The sequence below is a fragment of the Topomyia yanbarensis genome, chromosome 1, assembly GCF_030247195.1.
Source record: "Topomyia yanbarensis strain Yona2022 chromosome 1, ASM3024719v1, whole genome shotgun sequence".
Lineage (NCBI taxonomy): Eukaryota > Metazoa > Arthropoda > Insecta > Diptera > Culicidae > Topomyia > Topomyia yanbarensis.
In genome coordinates, this window is record NC_080670.1 from 29,318,203 (window position 1) to 29,336,472 (window position 18,270).

Below are 18,270 nucleotides of genomic sequence, written 5' to 3' on the forward strand. Positions count from 1 at the left end.
TACGTCTTCTGGCCGCCAAGAAGGCGCTGGAATGTCTTGAGCAGAAAAGAAACCCGACCAACTTGCCCCAGTGTCGTCCCATTGAGGATTTTTTCGGCTTCCTCAGTGCTCTAGTGTACAAAAATAATCGGCGGGCCAAGAATATGAAGCAGTTGATCGACCACCAGGGTCCGGAATTGTATCCGGAGGATGGACGTTAGTGCCGTTCAGCACTTTTGTGAAAGCATCGCGACTAAGTTGCGTCGTACGGCTGACCAGGACCCCTTCCCCAATATTCATTGACGTTTTTTTAAAAAAATAAACATGTTTTCAATAAAAAATACTGAATCCGCTGAAATTTTGTTTGTTTTTGAACTATATGACTGAAAAAATACTCGTTGTTTATTGAACACCCGTTAGGAGACTTTTTATTATCTGAAAGATAATAAAGCTTTATTTTGGATGTTCCAACAAACATACTTCGCAAAAGAATCGGTTGCAGAGAAATCCTTTTTAAGCTATGCCTACTTGCTCGGGAACACCAATCGTACCTTCGTTTTTGAAGCTAGCGTCAATACGGCGTTAGCTTAGTACTGGCACTAAGTTAGCGTCGAATATTGATGAGACGAATTCGAAACGCAAATTCCATTACCAATATGCCTACTGTGATTCAACCATTTTCTTCTAACGATGCTTCTTTTCTCTTCTTTCTTTACTTTCAGGTACCCAGAGCAGCTGTCGATAGGATTTCAACAATCCATCAAAAACTCTAGACGAATCTTAGCGTAAACGACAAAAATGGCTCAAAGAATCAAGCTCAAGATCAAATAGACGAACGGGCACGGACACGACTCGTGGTCGTAATCGGGAACTAACGCACCGGGGAATGGAATCTCTGCAGAGAAGCCAAACGCAACCGAACGCGTTCGCGGGGCCTATAAATGTAAATTAAATAATTAAAAATAATTCCCCACCGTGTCATTGAAGTCGGTCGAAAGCGTGTCACTAGTGGTGCGGGACAGCGGATAACGCGCGCGGAAAGGCGGCTAAAGTTATGGCCATTTGACATCGTGAAGAATTGCTTGTGTTCAAAAACAGGCGTCGGGAAGAGACGGAACATTCCTAACAAGCGAAAAGCAGCAGAGGAAGCGGGCCCCCCTTTCTGGTGTGCGTTGTGTGATGAGTGTACGGCCAAACCCCAGGGGCACCGAATTGTGAAAGCCGATAAAAAGGAATCTGACCCGAACCACTCAAAATAAGCGGAAAGAAGAAACCAGTGAAAATCACAAAATCGACTCAAGCGGAGAAACTGTGTCGTTGAATTAGGCTCTGTCCGATCTGTCGTCTCTGTCCCTGTCTTGCTTGCGGCGCCTCTCGCGGATGGACCACGATCCTGAAATGCTGACGGCCTGCTGGGAAAACTGCAAAGTTCGCCGGAATCGAAACTATGTAGCTCGTGAAACGTTACCGGCTAGCAGCCTGTAGTCGTGTTGTTTGCTGTTGGAAAAGCTCTTCGAAGGTTGTGCAATATTTTATTACGTTTATTCTTTCTATACTGAACGGCGACAGGCCGCTACATATATATCTATACTTCCGTAGTAGTTTCTTGAAACGAATAAAAATTACATAAGAAAGATGTTAAATATTTGTTACTCGGTAGCATAAGTGTAACTGGTGTCAGCGAATTATGTATAGAACAATATTTTCTATCCAATTTTTACTCAGTGTGTGTACTTTGTAGAAAAATCAACACAGAAACACTCAAATCTCATGGGGTTGTGAACGAAAAAAAAAGAAAAAGAAAATTCTCAATCACTTTCAACTGTAAAGTTATAAAAGAAGAAAGTAGCATAAAAAAGTGAAATAATTACCGTCCTTCTAAGAAAAGAAAAATTTTAAACGTAGACTAGACTCTAAGCAAAAAAAAAGAAAAATTACTGTGCACCAAGTGAAGTGTGTGTGTGTGGGTGTCTGTTAATGTGCCAAAATCAACGAAACAAAAAACAATCACACAACGGCAGTGGGTGAAACCGGAGAGCGCACGCGGGCCAAAACGAACGCCAATTCGACCCGAAAGTGATTAATCTCATTAGTAACCGGTACAACAGCTAAATTTATTAAATAATCCCAGCCGTAAATAATTTTTGTTCGCTTCCATGCCCCCCCGGTCATCATCTTCAAACGACGTGACTAACTCTCGGTTCTGGAAGAGCGAAACCTTTTTCTGCGCGTGGAAAATTAATTGAATAAACACACACACACAGTAGCAGCAGCAGCAGTAGTAGCAGAACACCTCCGAGGACTATCGATTGGGCACAAAAACCAAAAACGCGCTCCTGGCTCATCTCTCAATAAATATCAATTTCCCGGAGTTGAACCCCCTTTGGCTTAGCCAAACAGTGCCGGTGGGAAAAATAACACCCAGAAGGAGAAAATAAACCGACGAGAAAACGAAAGGATCGAACGGAAGCATTATTCCGGTGAGAAGGAAGTTTGTGATTAGTGGGATTACTTTATGATAAGTGGCCCTCTTGGTGTAAGTAGGTGTGAAAAAAACCTCGTGGAAGCTGAGGCATATGAAAACAGTGCTAATGAAAGGCATTATTCACCGTTGACGCTGCGAAGAGTGTTGAGAACACATACATAAGCATACCACTAGAACATCGTTTTCTACTAAAACCGGTGACTGTTTAGTTTTATGGGTTGCTTCGGAAAGTTTCGGAAAAGTTGGCCTTGAAGTTGACGTGAAGTAAATTGTGAAGTTTTGCCCGTTGTCAACAGGCCTAGCCGTGCGTGAGTTACACAAACACATTCTCGCACACCCAAACGGCTGTGAGAATTGTGCGTGCGTGCGTCAGCAGCGGTGAAAAATCTTTGGCCACTGGCGTAGTAGTGAATCGTCGTGAACGTCGAAAAACGTGGCGCACGGGTAGTTGACGTCGCCTAGTGACCTAGTGTACTGGAAAGTGCGTCCCGCATAGGTCGGTGTTAGCGAAAAGGTGAGCGAAAATGGTTTGCTTTGATTATATTTTAGCTGTTGAAGTACTGATGGTGCTCGATGTTGCTTGAAGTTCGGTGATCGGACTAGATCGGTGTTTTGAACATGATATCAGAGACTAATCGAGACTACCAACTCACGAACAAACACTCAAAATTCTATGGCACGTTGTGTACTAGATCTTTTGAAGTAGCAGAGGGAGCACGGTCCCTTCAGTTCTGCCAATATTGACAAAATAATCAAGTTACCTGATGTTTTTTTTCGGTAAAGTTGGTAGCAGTACTTGTTTATTTATTGATCGTTGCTACACCCATTCTGTTTGCTTAGTAACTAGTTTGGAATGTTGTTTACCTAATGCAATAGATTAGATCGAAACAATAATGGGGAAAATTTGCGCGGTGAAAAATTGTTCCGGCTGGGAGAATGGAAGTAAAATTTCACTTCATAAGTTCCCAGAGGATCAACAAATGTAAGCATTAATTTAATTTGAGTAGTTCTGGCGAAATAATCAACTTTAAGAGCGTATTTATTTCTAATTTAGTTGTTCTAGATGGGTGGAATACTGCGAATCCCCGGAGCTTGAAATCACAGCTTTGCGAGGTCAGCTAGGACATCGACGAATATGCTCGATTCATTTCGAGGAGTCCTGTTTTCGGAACGCTTTTGATCCTTCCAGAGGGTGATTTTGTTCAGTTTTGTGATATTCTGAAAATATATTAACATAAATACAGGTTGAAGAAAAATGCTTTCCCTTCTATAATGAAACCGAAAAATTGTCCAAAGAACCGAAGGTAAATTTGATTTTTTAATTGATTAATACAAATACAAAATTGACTTATAGATTATATGAAACAAATGACGACAGCGTTGATCAGTTAAATGAAACGTTGGAGGAAGAATGGCTTATATTGGATGATGATCAATATGTTGATGAGGAAAGTAAGAATATTGAGATGAGGAAATGCCATGGAACAGTTTCTCCGATTGGGGGGTTGCCTGAAAACTCTCAGCCACGAATAATTGAAAATATTGAGTTGACCCGAAACCAAAATTCAGGTGAAAATTATTGTATTAATTTTAATGTCCTATACTAGCCAGTTCATGTACAACGACTATGTGTCTCAAGAATCCTTATTCTAACACAATGGCATCTTTTAAATGTTATTTGCGATTTATTTCTTTAAATTTTAAACACACAATTTGCAAATCATCCAATTCCAATCTTTTTTTACTTTTGACAGCAAAAGCTATTGGTTCCCCTAATTTAATAATGAATGTTGATTCAACAAGCGAGTCTTCACTAACGTTTCGAGCAATGTACGAATCTGAAAAAACTAAGGTTGAAATGTTGGAGAAAATGTTGAGAAGCGAGCGGAAAGTGCGCCGTAGTTTGAAACGACTCTGTAACAGACGAAAACAATCATTGAACACAAAAATCAACGAAAATCGATTGCTTAAAGTCAAATTGAAGGAAAAAACCTGTTTTAATCCACCTATCGGTGCAATTGTGCCTTTCTCATTTCTCTAAACTATAGCACGGAGGCTTTTTATGTTCAACATAGTTGTGGAAATGTGCATTACATTCTTAGTACACTTTGCATTTATACACAATGGCTTGCCAGCCACGAACTTGATGAGCTACGTGTCGACGGTTAAACACACCTAAACAAAAAAATATCGTACTTCATTAGCCTAACCAGTATTAGATCAATGTTATCTGCTTGCTAACTCATTTTGTCATGCGGGGGTGGGTATGTGAGGAGGGCGAAAGTTCCATGAACGAACGACTCCGCAGCTTAAATTATTATGCTTTGTGATACAGTGGTGGTTTAAAGATGACGGGGTTGAAAGGGAGGGGTATGAGGGCTGGATGGGGTGGTGGTCTGAGGGGTGATTTAAGGACATTTTTAAAGGAGGGGCGCGAACAGTAGAGGGGGGGGGGGTGTAACCCCTCTCCGTAAACCATCAGCTACGCCTCTGTTAAAATCCAGAAACCCTAAACGAGTCGAAAAAAAAATTAGGTTGACGGGATTAGGTTGACGTTTTTCAGAGTGATTGCATAACCTTTCTATATGAGAAAGGCAAAAATGTGCCAAAATCCAAAAAAGTGAATCGTAGTCAAATTTTTTTTTCGAGTTTGCATCAAATCTCGACGTTTCATGCACCTTGAACACATTTAGCATCAAAAATAAAAATTCTATTTTTAATTTTTCCTATAGTTTATATGAGAAATTTCTGTGTGGCCGTACTCTGAAACCCGTAATTCCGGAACCAGAATTCCGATCGATCCAAAATTCAATAGCAGCCGATGGGAAGGTTGCACCTTTCATTTGAGACTAAGTTTGGGCAAATCGGTCCAGCCATCTCTGAGAAAAATGAGTGACATTATTTGACACATACGCACATACATACACACACACACACATACACACACATACACACACACATACACACACATACATACATACACACACACATACAGACTTTTTCCGATCTCGACGAACTGAGTCGAATGGGATATGACACCCGGCCCTCCGGGCCGGGATTAGCTTGACGTTTTTCAGAGTGATTGCATAACCTTTCTATATGAGAAAGGCAAAAATGTGCCAAAATCCAAAAAAGTGAATCGTAGTCAAATTTTTTTTTCGAGTTTGCATCAAATCTCGACGTTTCATGCACCTTGAACACATTTAGCATCAAAAATAAAAATTCTATTTTTAATTTTTCCTATAGTTTATATGAGAAATTTCTGTGTGGCCGTACTCTGAAACCCGTAATTCCGGAACCAGAATTCCGATCGATCCAAAATTCAATAGCAGCCGATGGGAAGGTTGCACCTTTCATTTGAGACTAAGTTTGGGCAAATCGGTCCAGCCATCTCTGAGAAAAATGAGTGACATTATTTGACACATACGCACATACATACACACACACACATACACACACACACATACACACACACACATACACACACACATACACACACATACATACATACACACACACATACAGACTTTTTCCGATCTCGACGAACTGAGTCGAATGGGATATGACACCCGGCCCTCCGGGCCGGGATTAGGTTGACGTTTTTCAGAGTGATTGCATAACCTTTCTATATGAGAAAGGCAAAAATGAACTAATTATCGAAGACAAGAAATTGCTGGATTCTATTAAGCAAAACCCTGTTCTTGTAGAGTCAATCGCAAATTTCTCTAAAAACAAACACGCAAGACGCTATGTACACACAAGACAATTAGCCATCCGACAAAGACTGTGTTCAGGATCGGCATATAGAAATCTTCGCGCAAAAACCGCTTTGTGTATGCCACATCCGAAGACCGTGACTGGATGGCATCGTTCCGTTGATCTGTTACCTGGATTCAATCAAGAGATTTTGCGACGTATGTCTACTGCAGGCATGTCCATGTCCGAAAAGGACAAAGTTGTTGCCATCTTGATTGATGGAATGGCCATCCGAGCAAAACTAGATTACCATGCAAAAACTGACCGTTTTCACGGATTTGTAGACGATGGCGTTTCGAGAGAATGTGAAAATAATAATGCCGATAATCTAGCCAATGAGGCTATCACGGTGATGATCAGAAGCCTTAACACAAAATATAAGCAGGTGAGACCCCAAAAACAAAAATTAAAAAGGCGTGGTGAGAGTTTAGACAAATGATATTTTTGAAATTCTCCAGGCGATCGGATATTTTCTTGCAAATGGTGTGCTGGATTATCAACGTCAGGCGTAGATTATATGTGAAGCAGTTCGTCGGGTTATGGAAGCTAAATTTTGTCCGGTTGCTCTAATAATGGATTAACATCCTACGAATATAAAAACTGCAAAAGAGTTAGGGGTAACCACAGAGAGCCCTGTTTTCACAGTAAATACTCATCGTGTGGTTGTATTCTACGATAATCCCCACCTTTTCAAGTCCGTGAGAAACAACTTATTTGCGAAAAATTTATTATTTGATGGACAGATTGTTTCATTTCGATACATCCGAGATTTGTTCACTATTGATATTGAAAATGTACCGCGATTAGTGCCCAAGTTGAAAAGGAAAGCTATTGACTTACTAGCCTTCTCAAAAATGAATGTGAAGCTTGCAACTACTACTCTTAGCAGAACAACAGCTAAGGCCATCGAAGCATATGTTAAGCTAAACATTTTATCCGAGAAGGCAATGGCAACATCCTTGTTCATTGAGCAGATTGATACTCTTTTCGACGTGTTCAACTCACGTTTCGAAACAGATTCTATCAAGGTATCGTTCGGTACAACAATTTAATATTATTCTATATTATATTCATTTATATCCAGCCAACCCGTGCAGCAATATTTGAAGGCAGGGTTTATTGGAAGATTCTAGATCGAATGAACACTTTTTTAGAAAATCTTACATTTGTGCCGAAGACATGTTTCGATGTAGCAACAGTAACAAATTTAAAATATATGTTTAAATATTTTTTTTGCAATTGCAACACATATTTTGTAGGCAACGAAAGAAGCGAGAGATCAACTGACGGCGACACAGCGGTATCCTCCTTGTTTAACTGGTTTTAGAAACAACATAAATGGGCTATGTATATTGTGGGGAATTCTTCATGAAGAGCGGAATTTTTCTCATTTGTGTGCGAACTATATTTGCCAAGATCCACTAGAAAATGAGTTTTCAATCATTAGGCGAACATGTGGAGCGAACGATGCTCCTACAGCACATCAGTTTGCGGCTGCATTGAAATACAGTAGCATATCGAAGACCCTGGACATAATATCCAATTCCAACTGTGAAGCTAGTGCCATAAAAAACATTGTCGATGAACATACAAAAACATCTAATTATGATCAAGATGATCCTCTGGCATTTGATGCCAGCGAAAGTTTGCGTATTCGCACCTTTGAACCATTGGATCTTGCGACAGCTAACACACCTGATGCACCTGAGATGAACGCCTTGACCTACGTGGTAGGGTTCGCACTATCTAAAATGATCCACAGAAAATGTCGTGATTTATTGAGTTTAGCTCACGATAGTGAACATAGGAGTCATACAAACTACTTATTTTGTCAACTAAAACATTACTCCAAAACGGATGGATTCGTGTATCCAAATCAACTGGCTTTGGAAATTGGTCTGATTTTGCATGCTGCATTCAAAGAAAAGTTCTTTCAATTTCTTTGCGAAAGCCGTTTGGGTGTGAAGTCAAGATTACGTGAATACGTTGATTTTGACAACTATTTGTCGATTACAACGGTTTGTTATCCATGCTTGAATAAATTCGTCGACTGTCTGCTCAATACAATCATAAATGGTCAAGTGATTAAAATGCAAGCAAAAATAAACAAAAACCTTCGAGCTGGTGGCAAAAGGAATGGAAAGGCTAAAAGAATGGGGATTCCTTGCAAAGAGGTGAAAATAGTTAAAATAATTGACACGATATTGTAATTTATAATCAATAAAAAATCTTTTCTTAGCGGATTCAAGAAAAACAAAGTTGAAAACTGAATTGATTAACTGAAGAGATTTTTAATGTAATATGTCGCGATATGTACTGTACTACCGTAATTTCTAAAAAACCGAATTAAAAATGAATGGATGGGAAGCAAAACAAATGCCATTTATTTAGAAAATTATAAGAAATGTAAAAAACTGATCCACGCATTCACTTCATTAAAAATATTGTAGTCCAACCTCATTAAATATTGAAAGTCTACAATGTGGCACGTAGAATTTTACGTTGGTCTCGCTGAAGTTTGCCGGAAGGTTGCCTTATGGTTCCCTGCAGGGTTCAGTTGCAAGTTTCGTCTTTCGCTTTTCGTTTACTATGCGGTCTAGAGTGGTTTTAGGTGACATGTATATCAGTTTGTAAAGAGAGCTCAACAATAAGTTTTGCTATCATATGGCATAGTCGTCTTATAGAGAACCATGCTCATCGAACTTGTCTAAGGAAACCTACTTGTATTATATGCGTGTCGATTTTATCATCTGCTCGCAACATTGAAATATAAGTAATAGTTAGTTGATAATGCCAGTATTGTCTCTATCACAAATAGTTGTCTAGCTTGCACTGCACTACTTTTCGCCCACTAAAAGACTTGATTTTCACAAAAAAATCCAATTAGTAACTGCGACAGGAAAGCGTAGGATCATTTTTTCTCACACCTTTAGTTGAATGTAGGGCCCACCCATGTGTGTGAAAATATTAGATTAAGGTTCAGTATCTGAATAAAATGAATGTGTCACTCATGGTGATTTGAACACAAGCAGTCGAATCCCTTTTGTGAACACTATTTGGGGTCATAGATGGAATGAAATTCTTGGAAATAGTCCTTATCGGTAGTAAGATATATTTAGATTAAGTTCTTGTTAAGATTCCAAGATCGAAAGCAGGAAATAACACACTCCTCAGCTCTAGATCAGTGATATAATAATTGGATTTTCTTTTTGGAAAAATCGTTAGCAACAAATAAACACGCAATAAGTAAAACAGTCGGATAAGCAAAGCATGCTTGATTATCGAGGCATTTTCTATTTGACATTTCGAGGGACCTCTAGTACTACATGAGTTAGTACCTCTTGAGCCATGGAAAACTCGAGAGTCCGCCGTCTCAATTAGTCTCTGATGATATGGTCGTTGATTTTCGGTTATATTTGTGTGGGGGAAATGATGGAAAACAAAACTCCAAAACGTGTTCAGATGCGTCTCCAATCAGTTATGGAATTTTCGTTTCGACTTCGTCTCTTTAGAATCTGACATTAACCTAGTGACAAAACTAAGATGGCGCCGGATTGACGCTAGCTCCAGAAACGGAGACACTAATTGCGCTAGCTTAGTCCTGTCATTAAGTTAGTGGCGGATCCTGATGAGACGAAGTCGAAACGCAAATTCCATAATTAGTTATAAGAGATGTGCCCTTAACTTTCAAAGAAGGAAAAAAATAGTTTTCACTAAAAGTTTTCTCCAGTAATATAGAATATAGAATAATGAATCTCCAATGCTAAATAACAAATATTATTGTTCCTAAGTCGAAAATTAAAATTACTAAAATCGATAGCTGTGACCCATTCCCGTCGATCATTAGTCAAGCGGTGGAAAATGAACTTTTCTTTCAACAATTCTGCCACTTCTCCAGTTTATTAATTGGTCTCCGCGGCATTTGGTGAACCTATTTATAGCTACCGCACCACCTAGCATGTCTCTAGATGCCTAGCAATTTGAATAATCTGTCTGGAGGCGGTCATGCAAATACGGTGATTGGTGCGATAATTGGCTTGTTTAGTTTCGTCGAGGATTCTCTTCTTGTTGCTTTCAACGCCGGGGGACATTTCGGGCCATGCGATTTTTTTTTTAAATTTAGAAACGCCTGTCTTCCATCTAGTAGCGTGAATCTATCTTTCCTATTGCACTAATTGCGGTAAGTTCCATGGCGCATTAGCTCTAGTTAAGGCAGATTAATTTTTGAAACAGTTTAAAATGTTTAAATAAGCATCAGTAATATGCATGCCAGCCGTTTCTGTTTAAAATAGCAGCGATGCATGGCAAAAATCTTTCTTACCTTAGCATTCAGTCTAAAATCGTGCTTTCAATTTCAACCTGCACACCGCTTCTTTTTGTTCCTGTCGGATTTATTTCGAAATCCATCGAGATTTTGTTATTTCTTTGTTGTTCTTTGCAGTCGAAAATCCTTGTTTGGCAAGCGATCTGCGGTTGTGGCAAAAAACCCAGTTCTTCGTCGAAACTGGGACCTTCAACGGCAAAATGTACGTGAATGTCGCCAAAAGTGACGTCCAAACTTTTTAAGGTCTCACGTAGACTCGATCCTTTTTCGACGAGCTTTGGCGTTTGAGCACGACAGTGACCCTGTTGGCTTCGTACCACTCCAGAACAACATTTGAATAGTGGCTCGAAGCAAGATACGGCCAGAAGATCGTAAGGCCCTTGTGTTGCTTCAACAGAGGAAGCAGACGCTTCTGTAGACACTCTGTGAGGTAGATTTCCCCGTTCAAAGTCACGATAGTCACAAACGGCGCACTCCGTTTGCCACATCAGCAGATCGCTTGTTAAATCCTGTATTTATTATCAAGCTTTGAAAGTTTCTGCTCCCTTACTTCGCTCGGAACATCAAACTTGTGCTGGGCGGTGAAGTACAGTAGCCCCGAAAGTTGCCGGAAGTCCGCTTTTACGTAAGTCTTATCATCCATGATGAGACAATGAGGCTTCGTCAGCATCAGGGTGTACAATTTCCGGGCTCATTACTTTCCCACCGTATTTTGCCGTTCGTCATGATTTGGAGTCTGCAGTCGCTTTCACTACACGCGTGTATCCGTTCTGATCGCATTTCTCCGTCCGTTCGATGCTCGTAGTTTGGTAGTAATGTTTAATTGCACGACTCACCGTTGACTGCACGATTCTGAATTGTTTTCCGATGTCCCGATGAGAGAGTTAAGGATTTTCCAGATGCTGACGCAAAATCAATACGCGACGTCGAGTAACGTCATTTTTCCCAAATTTCAAAAACTGATAGCTACTGATAATACAGTGTAAACAATACACTCCAAACTAATTGTACCCAAATTTCCAAGAGAAAATAACCAATGGAATATTTACTAGTGCTCCGTGATGCAATTTGATGTGGGACACCCTTTACTAGCTGGCGTCCAAACGGGGATAACCCCACTTGGTGTCTTAAGAAAACTCGTGATCTTTCGTTCGTTTTCCGTTGTTTTAACAAGGAGTAGTTCATCAATTCGCCATCAAGAAATGTTTGGTTGCAGCATGTATATCGGTAAACCTGGACATAAAACCGTTTTTGTTGGATTGCGCTATACATTGACGTTTCGGCCCGAGCAGTCGTTGCTGAAGGTGAGTGCCACTCAAATACTTCCGATGTATGGTTAATTCCCATCTATAATCTGTTTATTGCTGGGTGCATTTTTTCGAGAATTCCAATGAAAGTGTCATATATCTACATATTGACATTTGGTCGAGAAATGGGGGGATCGAGAGAAAAATGGCGCACGGTAGTCGGAAAATGAAGAAACGTGACATCCATTACTATCTTTCGTTTTAGAGCTACTTCAGTCGCTAGAGCGGCGCTGTTATCAACTTTTTAATAAACCTAGATAGAAACATGGTGTCTTCGAGAAAATTGTAGGTCATACTATTATAAACATGTCTTCTGAAGACCCGAACTTTGTAGCTCATATGCATTTCGTGATAGTGATTTTTTGTAAATATGATCTTCATGCTAATTTTTACCAAACGCTTGCTTGTTTTAATCTAATTGTGCAAAATTATTCAGCATATTTCTGCACTAGATCTTGGAAACTAATTTGATGATAACACCACAGCTTAGATAAAAAATTGTAACAGGAAAAAAAACATTTTTAAATCACATTATCATAAAAAGATGAACAAATTCGATTTTTCACTCCGACTTCCACCAAACCAGATTTCTTCGGGATAAACAATTTTGAGGTTTTTTTGTAACTATTTAATGCATATTTGGTTACAGATAATTGCCGAAAATCATGTACGGTACTCAGTCAATTTATTGATATTCAAACAATATTTTTCGCAAAGAAAAGACATTCTGAACAATGATACACAATCAGATTAATGATAAGCATGTTTTGGGTAAAAACTAAACTTAAAGAATGTTTTCCTAAATGCATTCTAGAAATTGTAAACGAAGATATAGCTATGTATGTATAATGTTAACAGAAACTTAATTTTGTTTGGATACCGAATTATAGTTACCTAATTTTATTTGGATTGGAATTATAGTTTGGGTACAGTATAGGCTGTAATGATTCCATATTCGATATAGTCGCTTGTATGTGATTTCATACTATTTATACCATTCATATTATTGTACCGAATAAGGAAACTGGTACATATTTGGTTGCTGAAACTTCCTGTAACTCTTCTTACTCGCCATGAATAAAAATCTGTAGGGCCGATAAAGTTCGTGTCTTCAGATGATATACCTATAAGTAAATGGCCTACAACTTCATCGTTGACACTATTTTTCTTTCTACTTCTATTAAAAAGTTGGTAACAGTGCCGCCCCACCGACTGGCGTAAGAAAAGGCATATTATGCGTTACGGCAACGCACACTGTTTTCCATTTTCGTTGTTTTGCATGACTGGCATTGAAATGAATTGTACCGATCATATTAATAGGTTCGAGTAATTTTGGTGTTTCGTTTTAAAAGCAATTTTAAACAAACTACACAACACCTAGGGTGTTAAATTCTTCTAATGTCGAATAATGAAAATGCTAATTATTGCTATGCCAAAAAGTTTTGTTGGAATGAAATGGAATGGAATGGCGTGCACAAAATTTGACCTAAATTTAGTTATCAACGCTTCGGATTCTCCTCATCAGCAACTAGCACCGTCTTGGTGTCTGAAATCTAAACTAGCATCAAAACTACTGGTTAAACTTAAACGCCAAATTGGCATTAGTTAGACGATACATCCAACTAAGTGGCACCCCGATGGTGCAGGGTAGTGACGAGAATTCAAACACAAATTAGTTACCGTTATTATTTCAATTTATTTTCTGTCGGCATCTTTCCACACCCATTTCCTATCACTTTCACCGGGGAGGCATTTCCACCATCTGAACGTTAATTCTCTCCATGAATAGGATTTAATTCTCTCACGAAGGAAGATGTGATGAGAGACTTTTCAAACCAAAAGATCCTACCGATCTTTACTGGAAATGAGCTTAGACCCACTGAGCTTAGAAAACCCACCAGGGCCGTCTTCAGAGTACCATGTTGTTGAATAGGGAGACTGTTATTATTACCAGTTCACTTTTTACGCTTCCCCGAACCGGTCAAAATGAACGAATGGACAAACCGTCTGTCGGAATATATAACAGACATGTACCTCGCCAATAGTTCGTGCAAAAAGAGACAATATTTCAAAGAACCGTTATTTCAATTCCTGTAGTAAAGAATGCGCTTAGATTTAGAGCAGCATTCCCCAGCCAACTGTAAACGAAGTGGAATGTTAATTAAAAGAAAAATTGTGGCTTTTTTCAAAGTTGATTGTCGGACTTTATTCAGTTTCATCATATTAGGAATTTCAAGAAGTTTATTTTGGATTGTTAACAAAAATAGTTGACGTTTGCTGCCATATTGCTACCTGTTTTTCATAGATTGTCATAGTGAAATGTCATGGCAGCTATAGTGGTGTGGTGTGGAATCCTCGATACTGTTACGATTTGTATTGTTTATATTTCTAGCAAAAAGGGATATTCGTTGAGCATTTTTGCGGTTTCAATAGACCTTTCTCGTCAGACCTAACACCTGTTTTTCTTATTTTTAATCGAAAGATTACACAATTATAAGAACATTTCCGTAAAAATGAGATTTTTAGGAGCTATCATGATTTTTTAATGATTTTTTAAAATTTGAAATATGCAAGAATGTTGAATATTTTTTTCACCTCAGCAAGAATGGTGGGACTTAAAATGTGCGTTTGGGCAGCACTGTTTTGAATATTTTCACTTAAGTTCTTGGCAACGCGGTAAATGAAGTGGTGAATCGCAGTACAAAATTCATTAGCAATGTAAACAAACTAAAATGAACCTCTCGCTGTAGAACATTGGATGCATTGGATGAAAATGTTTAACCTCACTTTTTTGACATTTCGCAGAGCTTGTTTACATAGGCTTAGAATTTTTTTTTTCGACCACAGTATGAGAAACTTGATTTGGTTTACGAATATCTTGTATTAACAAGCTCGCTAGGCTTTCATTTTTATTTGACGTCATTAGGCAATGTTCCATTAAATTTGGCATTTAGATTTTTCTTGTCCACGATTCGTTGAAGAAAGCGATTTTATTTGTTGCGATCAATTTAACTTGTTTTGTTTTTTTGCTGAATTACAACATTAGCCACAAAACATTTTGATGATCTCTGGTAATTGGTAATCTCTAGTAATCCTTGAAATTATATACATCGCAATATAGGTCCGCACCAGTTGCAGCCGCTCCACCTCGCCGGAATCGAGTTAGCCGATGGTCCAGTCTGCGTCACACTCGGCTGTCACTGCACCAATGGTAGCTCCCAACCAGGCCTTTGGATTAATTGCTCAAATCGCAACTACTGCTGGCAGTGTAGCGATCGGCTTCGTCGGTAACACCGTTGGACATGCTCTCATCGGAATGTTCAGCGGTTCCGATTCACAAGAGGCAGCCTCGCTAGGACAGGCTGCCCCGGTATCGGGCGAGGCAAACACTCCGGCAGAACCATGCTCGTGGGAGATCAAGCAAATATCTTGTACCCAAGGCCAGGTCGAGTGTGATTCGGAACAATTACCAAGTATAGAAGTCCATGTATATAGCGTTCACGTGATACATTTTCCTTAAAGTTGATTGAATAAAAATAGTATAAATGTTGGCCAAATCCTGCAGCACTATAGGATCACAGATAGAGCATTAACACCAACTCACTGTGCTTCGGTGTTTTTTTGCAAACGAACTATCAGGTCTATGTTTTTATTTAGTAAATATTTTAATAAATATTAGTTCATTAGGAGTATGACTTATTTTTATTTTGATGGCGCGGTGAAGGGGTGCTTAAAGTGCGAGTCGTATCTTTAAAATCGATCACTTGAAAGTAGTATAAATAATTATAAATGCGACAACAATAAACTCATAACCTTTTTAATGGTTATTTAGCCATAGGTAACGAGGAAATCGGTATGTTTTATTCGTGTACATCAAAAAATACTCAGCAATAATGTAACTTATTATTAATTGTTACGTAGTATAAATGATCATAAAATGCGATAACATAAGCTCATAACCTTTCTAATGGCTATTTAGCCATACTGCCGTGATACGCATAACTGTCCCATCTGCATAGGAAACCCAAATGGGACTGTTATGCGGATCACGGCAGCATAGGTAACGAGGCAATCGGTATGTTTTATTCATGTACAACAAAAATTACTCAGCAACAATTTAATTTATTATTAATTGTTACGCGTGATTTTGTCTCCAGTGATTGGCCAAAATTGGTCGCTTTTAGAATCTGGTGCTCTAAGCATAACTGTCCCATGTTAATAGCGAATCCCATAACACATGGAACAGTATAGCGACCATACAGGTGCAACAGCGAATTTAGCATTGACATCAATATAACCAGGTTGGTTGCAAGCAGAAAGAACAATACTAGCTGGGCTGCCAGCTGTTTGTGCTACTAATCACACTTGCAGTCTGTCAAATTAACATGATTCTATGATCTAGCTTCAATGACGATGGAATATAGCCGAATCCAAAGCCTAACCCATCAGCGCATTTGATCATGTAATGGATATTATAAACTCTGAAAGAAATACATTTTATTGTTGTCTGTTTTTGAGGTTAGAACTTTTATACTATTGTGAGAATGGTCCTCAGCAACTATCCTTCCAAATCAAAAACTCGTGCTAGCAATGGCTTCGTCCAGAAGCATCAGCATCACAAGCGATGAATATGCATGACTGACGGTCATGGTGTTGAGCGGCTAACCCTGAAATCTATCCCAAAACCGTATTCGTTCGTTCAGTCCGATCGATATTGCGTAACTCGGGGAACAGGCAAGTGCGATGTCATGTCGTCATGGGCTTCAATTTTGTACATACAGGCACCTATAAATAACCAATCAATTTAATTATGTAGATTTAGGCCATACCGTAAATTTGGCTGACATACCCCGTATCAAGTCCCACACACATAGCACACCATCCTGGCAACCAGATGCGCCCATCTCGGCCTGCCACTGGTCTATGAAAATACATGTGATAGGACCGCAATGGCCGTTTAGGGTGAACTGCAATAGGTGGCTATCAAGCCGGAACACGTTAACAGTGTGGCCCTGGCTGCCAGTAATGACTGTACCGCCCGCCACTTCCAAACATGTCACCGGTGACCCTGCTGGTGAAACTCCAGGATACATCGAAGCTCCTCCTCGGATGCGTGATGTTGAGCTGGCAACGCTGTGGACGGATTTGAGCCGGCGAGTTGCTGAAATAAACTAATGCTTCCTGCCGAACCGCTGCGTACGTGGGCTAAAAAGAAAAAGAATTAAGGCACTTGATGACATACTCATTACAGACTGAAAATTAAATGACTTAGAATATACAGTATTTTAAAAGAACAAGTAAAATCTGTCTGCGCCCTAGGTGAGCTTAAAAAGTTGCTTGAAACATAGAACTTACTTCGCCCATATGCAGACGTAAATCCCCAATCGATCTGAAAACCTTGCGTGTACGTTTCCAGTTTCAGAAAATCGATTCCTCCACTCAACCGTGCGACTATCACTTTGTCACTATGTTAGTTACCCCATCGTTGTGGGTGTTTTCGGCTTCATATATACCCTGCAATGAAACGTCCGTCAATAGTTGTAATAAAAAACAAATAACTCCAAACAATTTACCTTAAAGTTACCAGTCGTTCTCTCCCAAAACTCCAACCGCCCATCTGCACACCCAATCTCTATGAGATCATCAAAAAAGTCCAGATACCAGATCGGCGAAGTCTGGTAACATTTCTTCCGCGCTGAACTTCCTCCTCCAGGTGGCTGAAAACATTCCCCAGCGCTCATCTGCTCTCGGGGTGGGCAGTTCCGGCATCAAGTGCAAAGCGTCGATAGTTTTAACCGAGTATAGCGTCGAAAAAGGATCGTTTCGCAGCACCTCCAGTTTTAATTCTACTAGATCTTTGCGAATAATTTCAATTAGCAAACTTGCATCCGCCGCGCTAAAAGATTAATCGGGTAATTTTAAAGCTGACACTAAATATTTCGACTTACTTGCATGCCTCTGCATTTTCCGTGGAGGAAGCTGTTTCTCCATATTCGCTTCAGCTCGTTTTTCTTCAGGAGCTATGGACTAGAAGGTTTTTCCGCATTCTCTTTCTCTGGACTGTCAGTCGCCGGTTCCGATTCCTTGTCCTTGGTCATACTCATATCGCTAACCTATTTTTATAGAAAAGGAAAATTTAAATCCCATGGAACAATGATGGTTCCAAAAATAGTTTAGGTGGTTATGACAAAAAGAACACTTACGAGTGCAGAAATTCCCAGAACCTCCGCCTTTTTGAACCAGTTATCTGCATCGCTTGCCATCGCTTCGACCGGGTACAATGTATGGGAAAACGTCCTGAATCCGAACGGGTACTGTCTCATCGGTGGTTTATGCCTGGCAAATCGCTGAATTTTGCTCAGAACGATCATGTGGAAAAAAACGATGCCTTTTTTGTCTGCTCACTTCGCTGCCATGAA

General features: G+C 39.5%; 2 protein-coding genes and 1 long non-coding RNA gene across 15 annotated transcripts in view; 2 read left to right on the forward strand and 1 right to left on the reverse strand.

Annotated features, from left to right (window-relative positions):
* The window catches only part of LOC131677187 (serine-rich adhesin for platelets), a 945,885-nt gene that overhangs the window by 551,233 nt on the left and 376,382 nt on the right, over window positions 1-18,270 (forward strand). For all 13 annotated transcript variants that reach the window (XM_058956882.1, XM_058956887.1, XM_058956884.1 and 10 more), the window contains one exon: window positions 702-2,978. The gene's annotated coding sequence lies outside the window, so the exon portion shown is untranslated. The remainder of the gene's footprint in view (window positions 1-701; window positions 2,979-18,270) is intronic.
* LOC131694674 (hemiasterlin resistant protein 1-like) lies at window positions 15,021-15,371 on the forward strand. The gene has a single exon (XM_058983155.1). The coding sequence runs from the start codon at window positions 15,021-15,023 to the stop codon at window positions 15,369-15,371; it is 351 nt and encodes a 116-aa protein (XP_058839138.1).
* Window positions 16,599-17,924, reverse strand: LOC131677220 (uncharacterized). Its single transcript, XR_009303300.1, has 5 exons — window positions 17,800-17,924; window positions 17,425-17,747; window positions 17,207-17,365; window positions 16,701-17,056; window positions 16,599-16,636 (listed from the first exon to the last, which is right to left on the reverse strand). It is a non-coding gene; the product is annotated as an uncharacterized LOC131677220 (long non-coding RNA).

Bases quoted from the DNA above. Each gene is read 5' to 3' on its own strand.
- LOC131694674 (XM_058983155.1), top strand. From the start codon at position 15,021: ATGGTCCAGTCTGCGTCACACTCGGCTGTCACTGCACCAATGGTAGCT.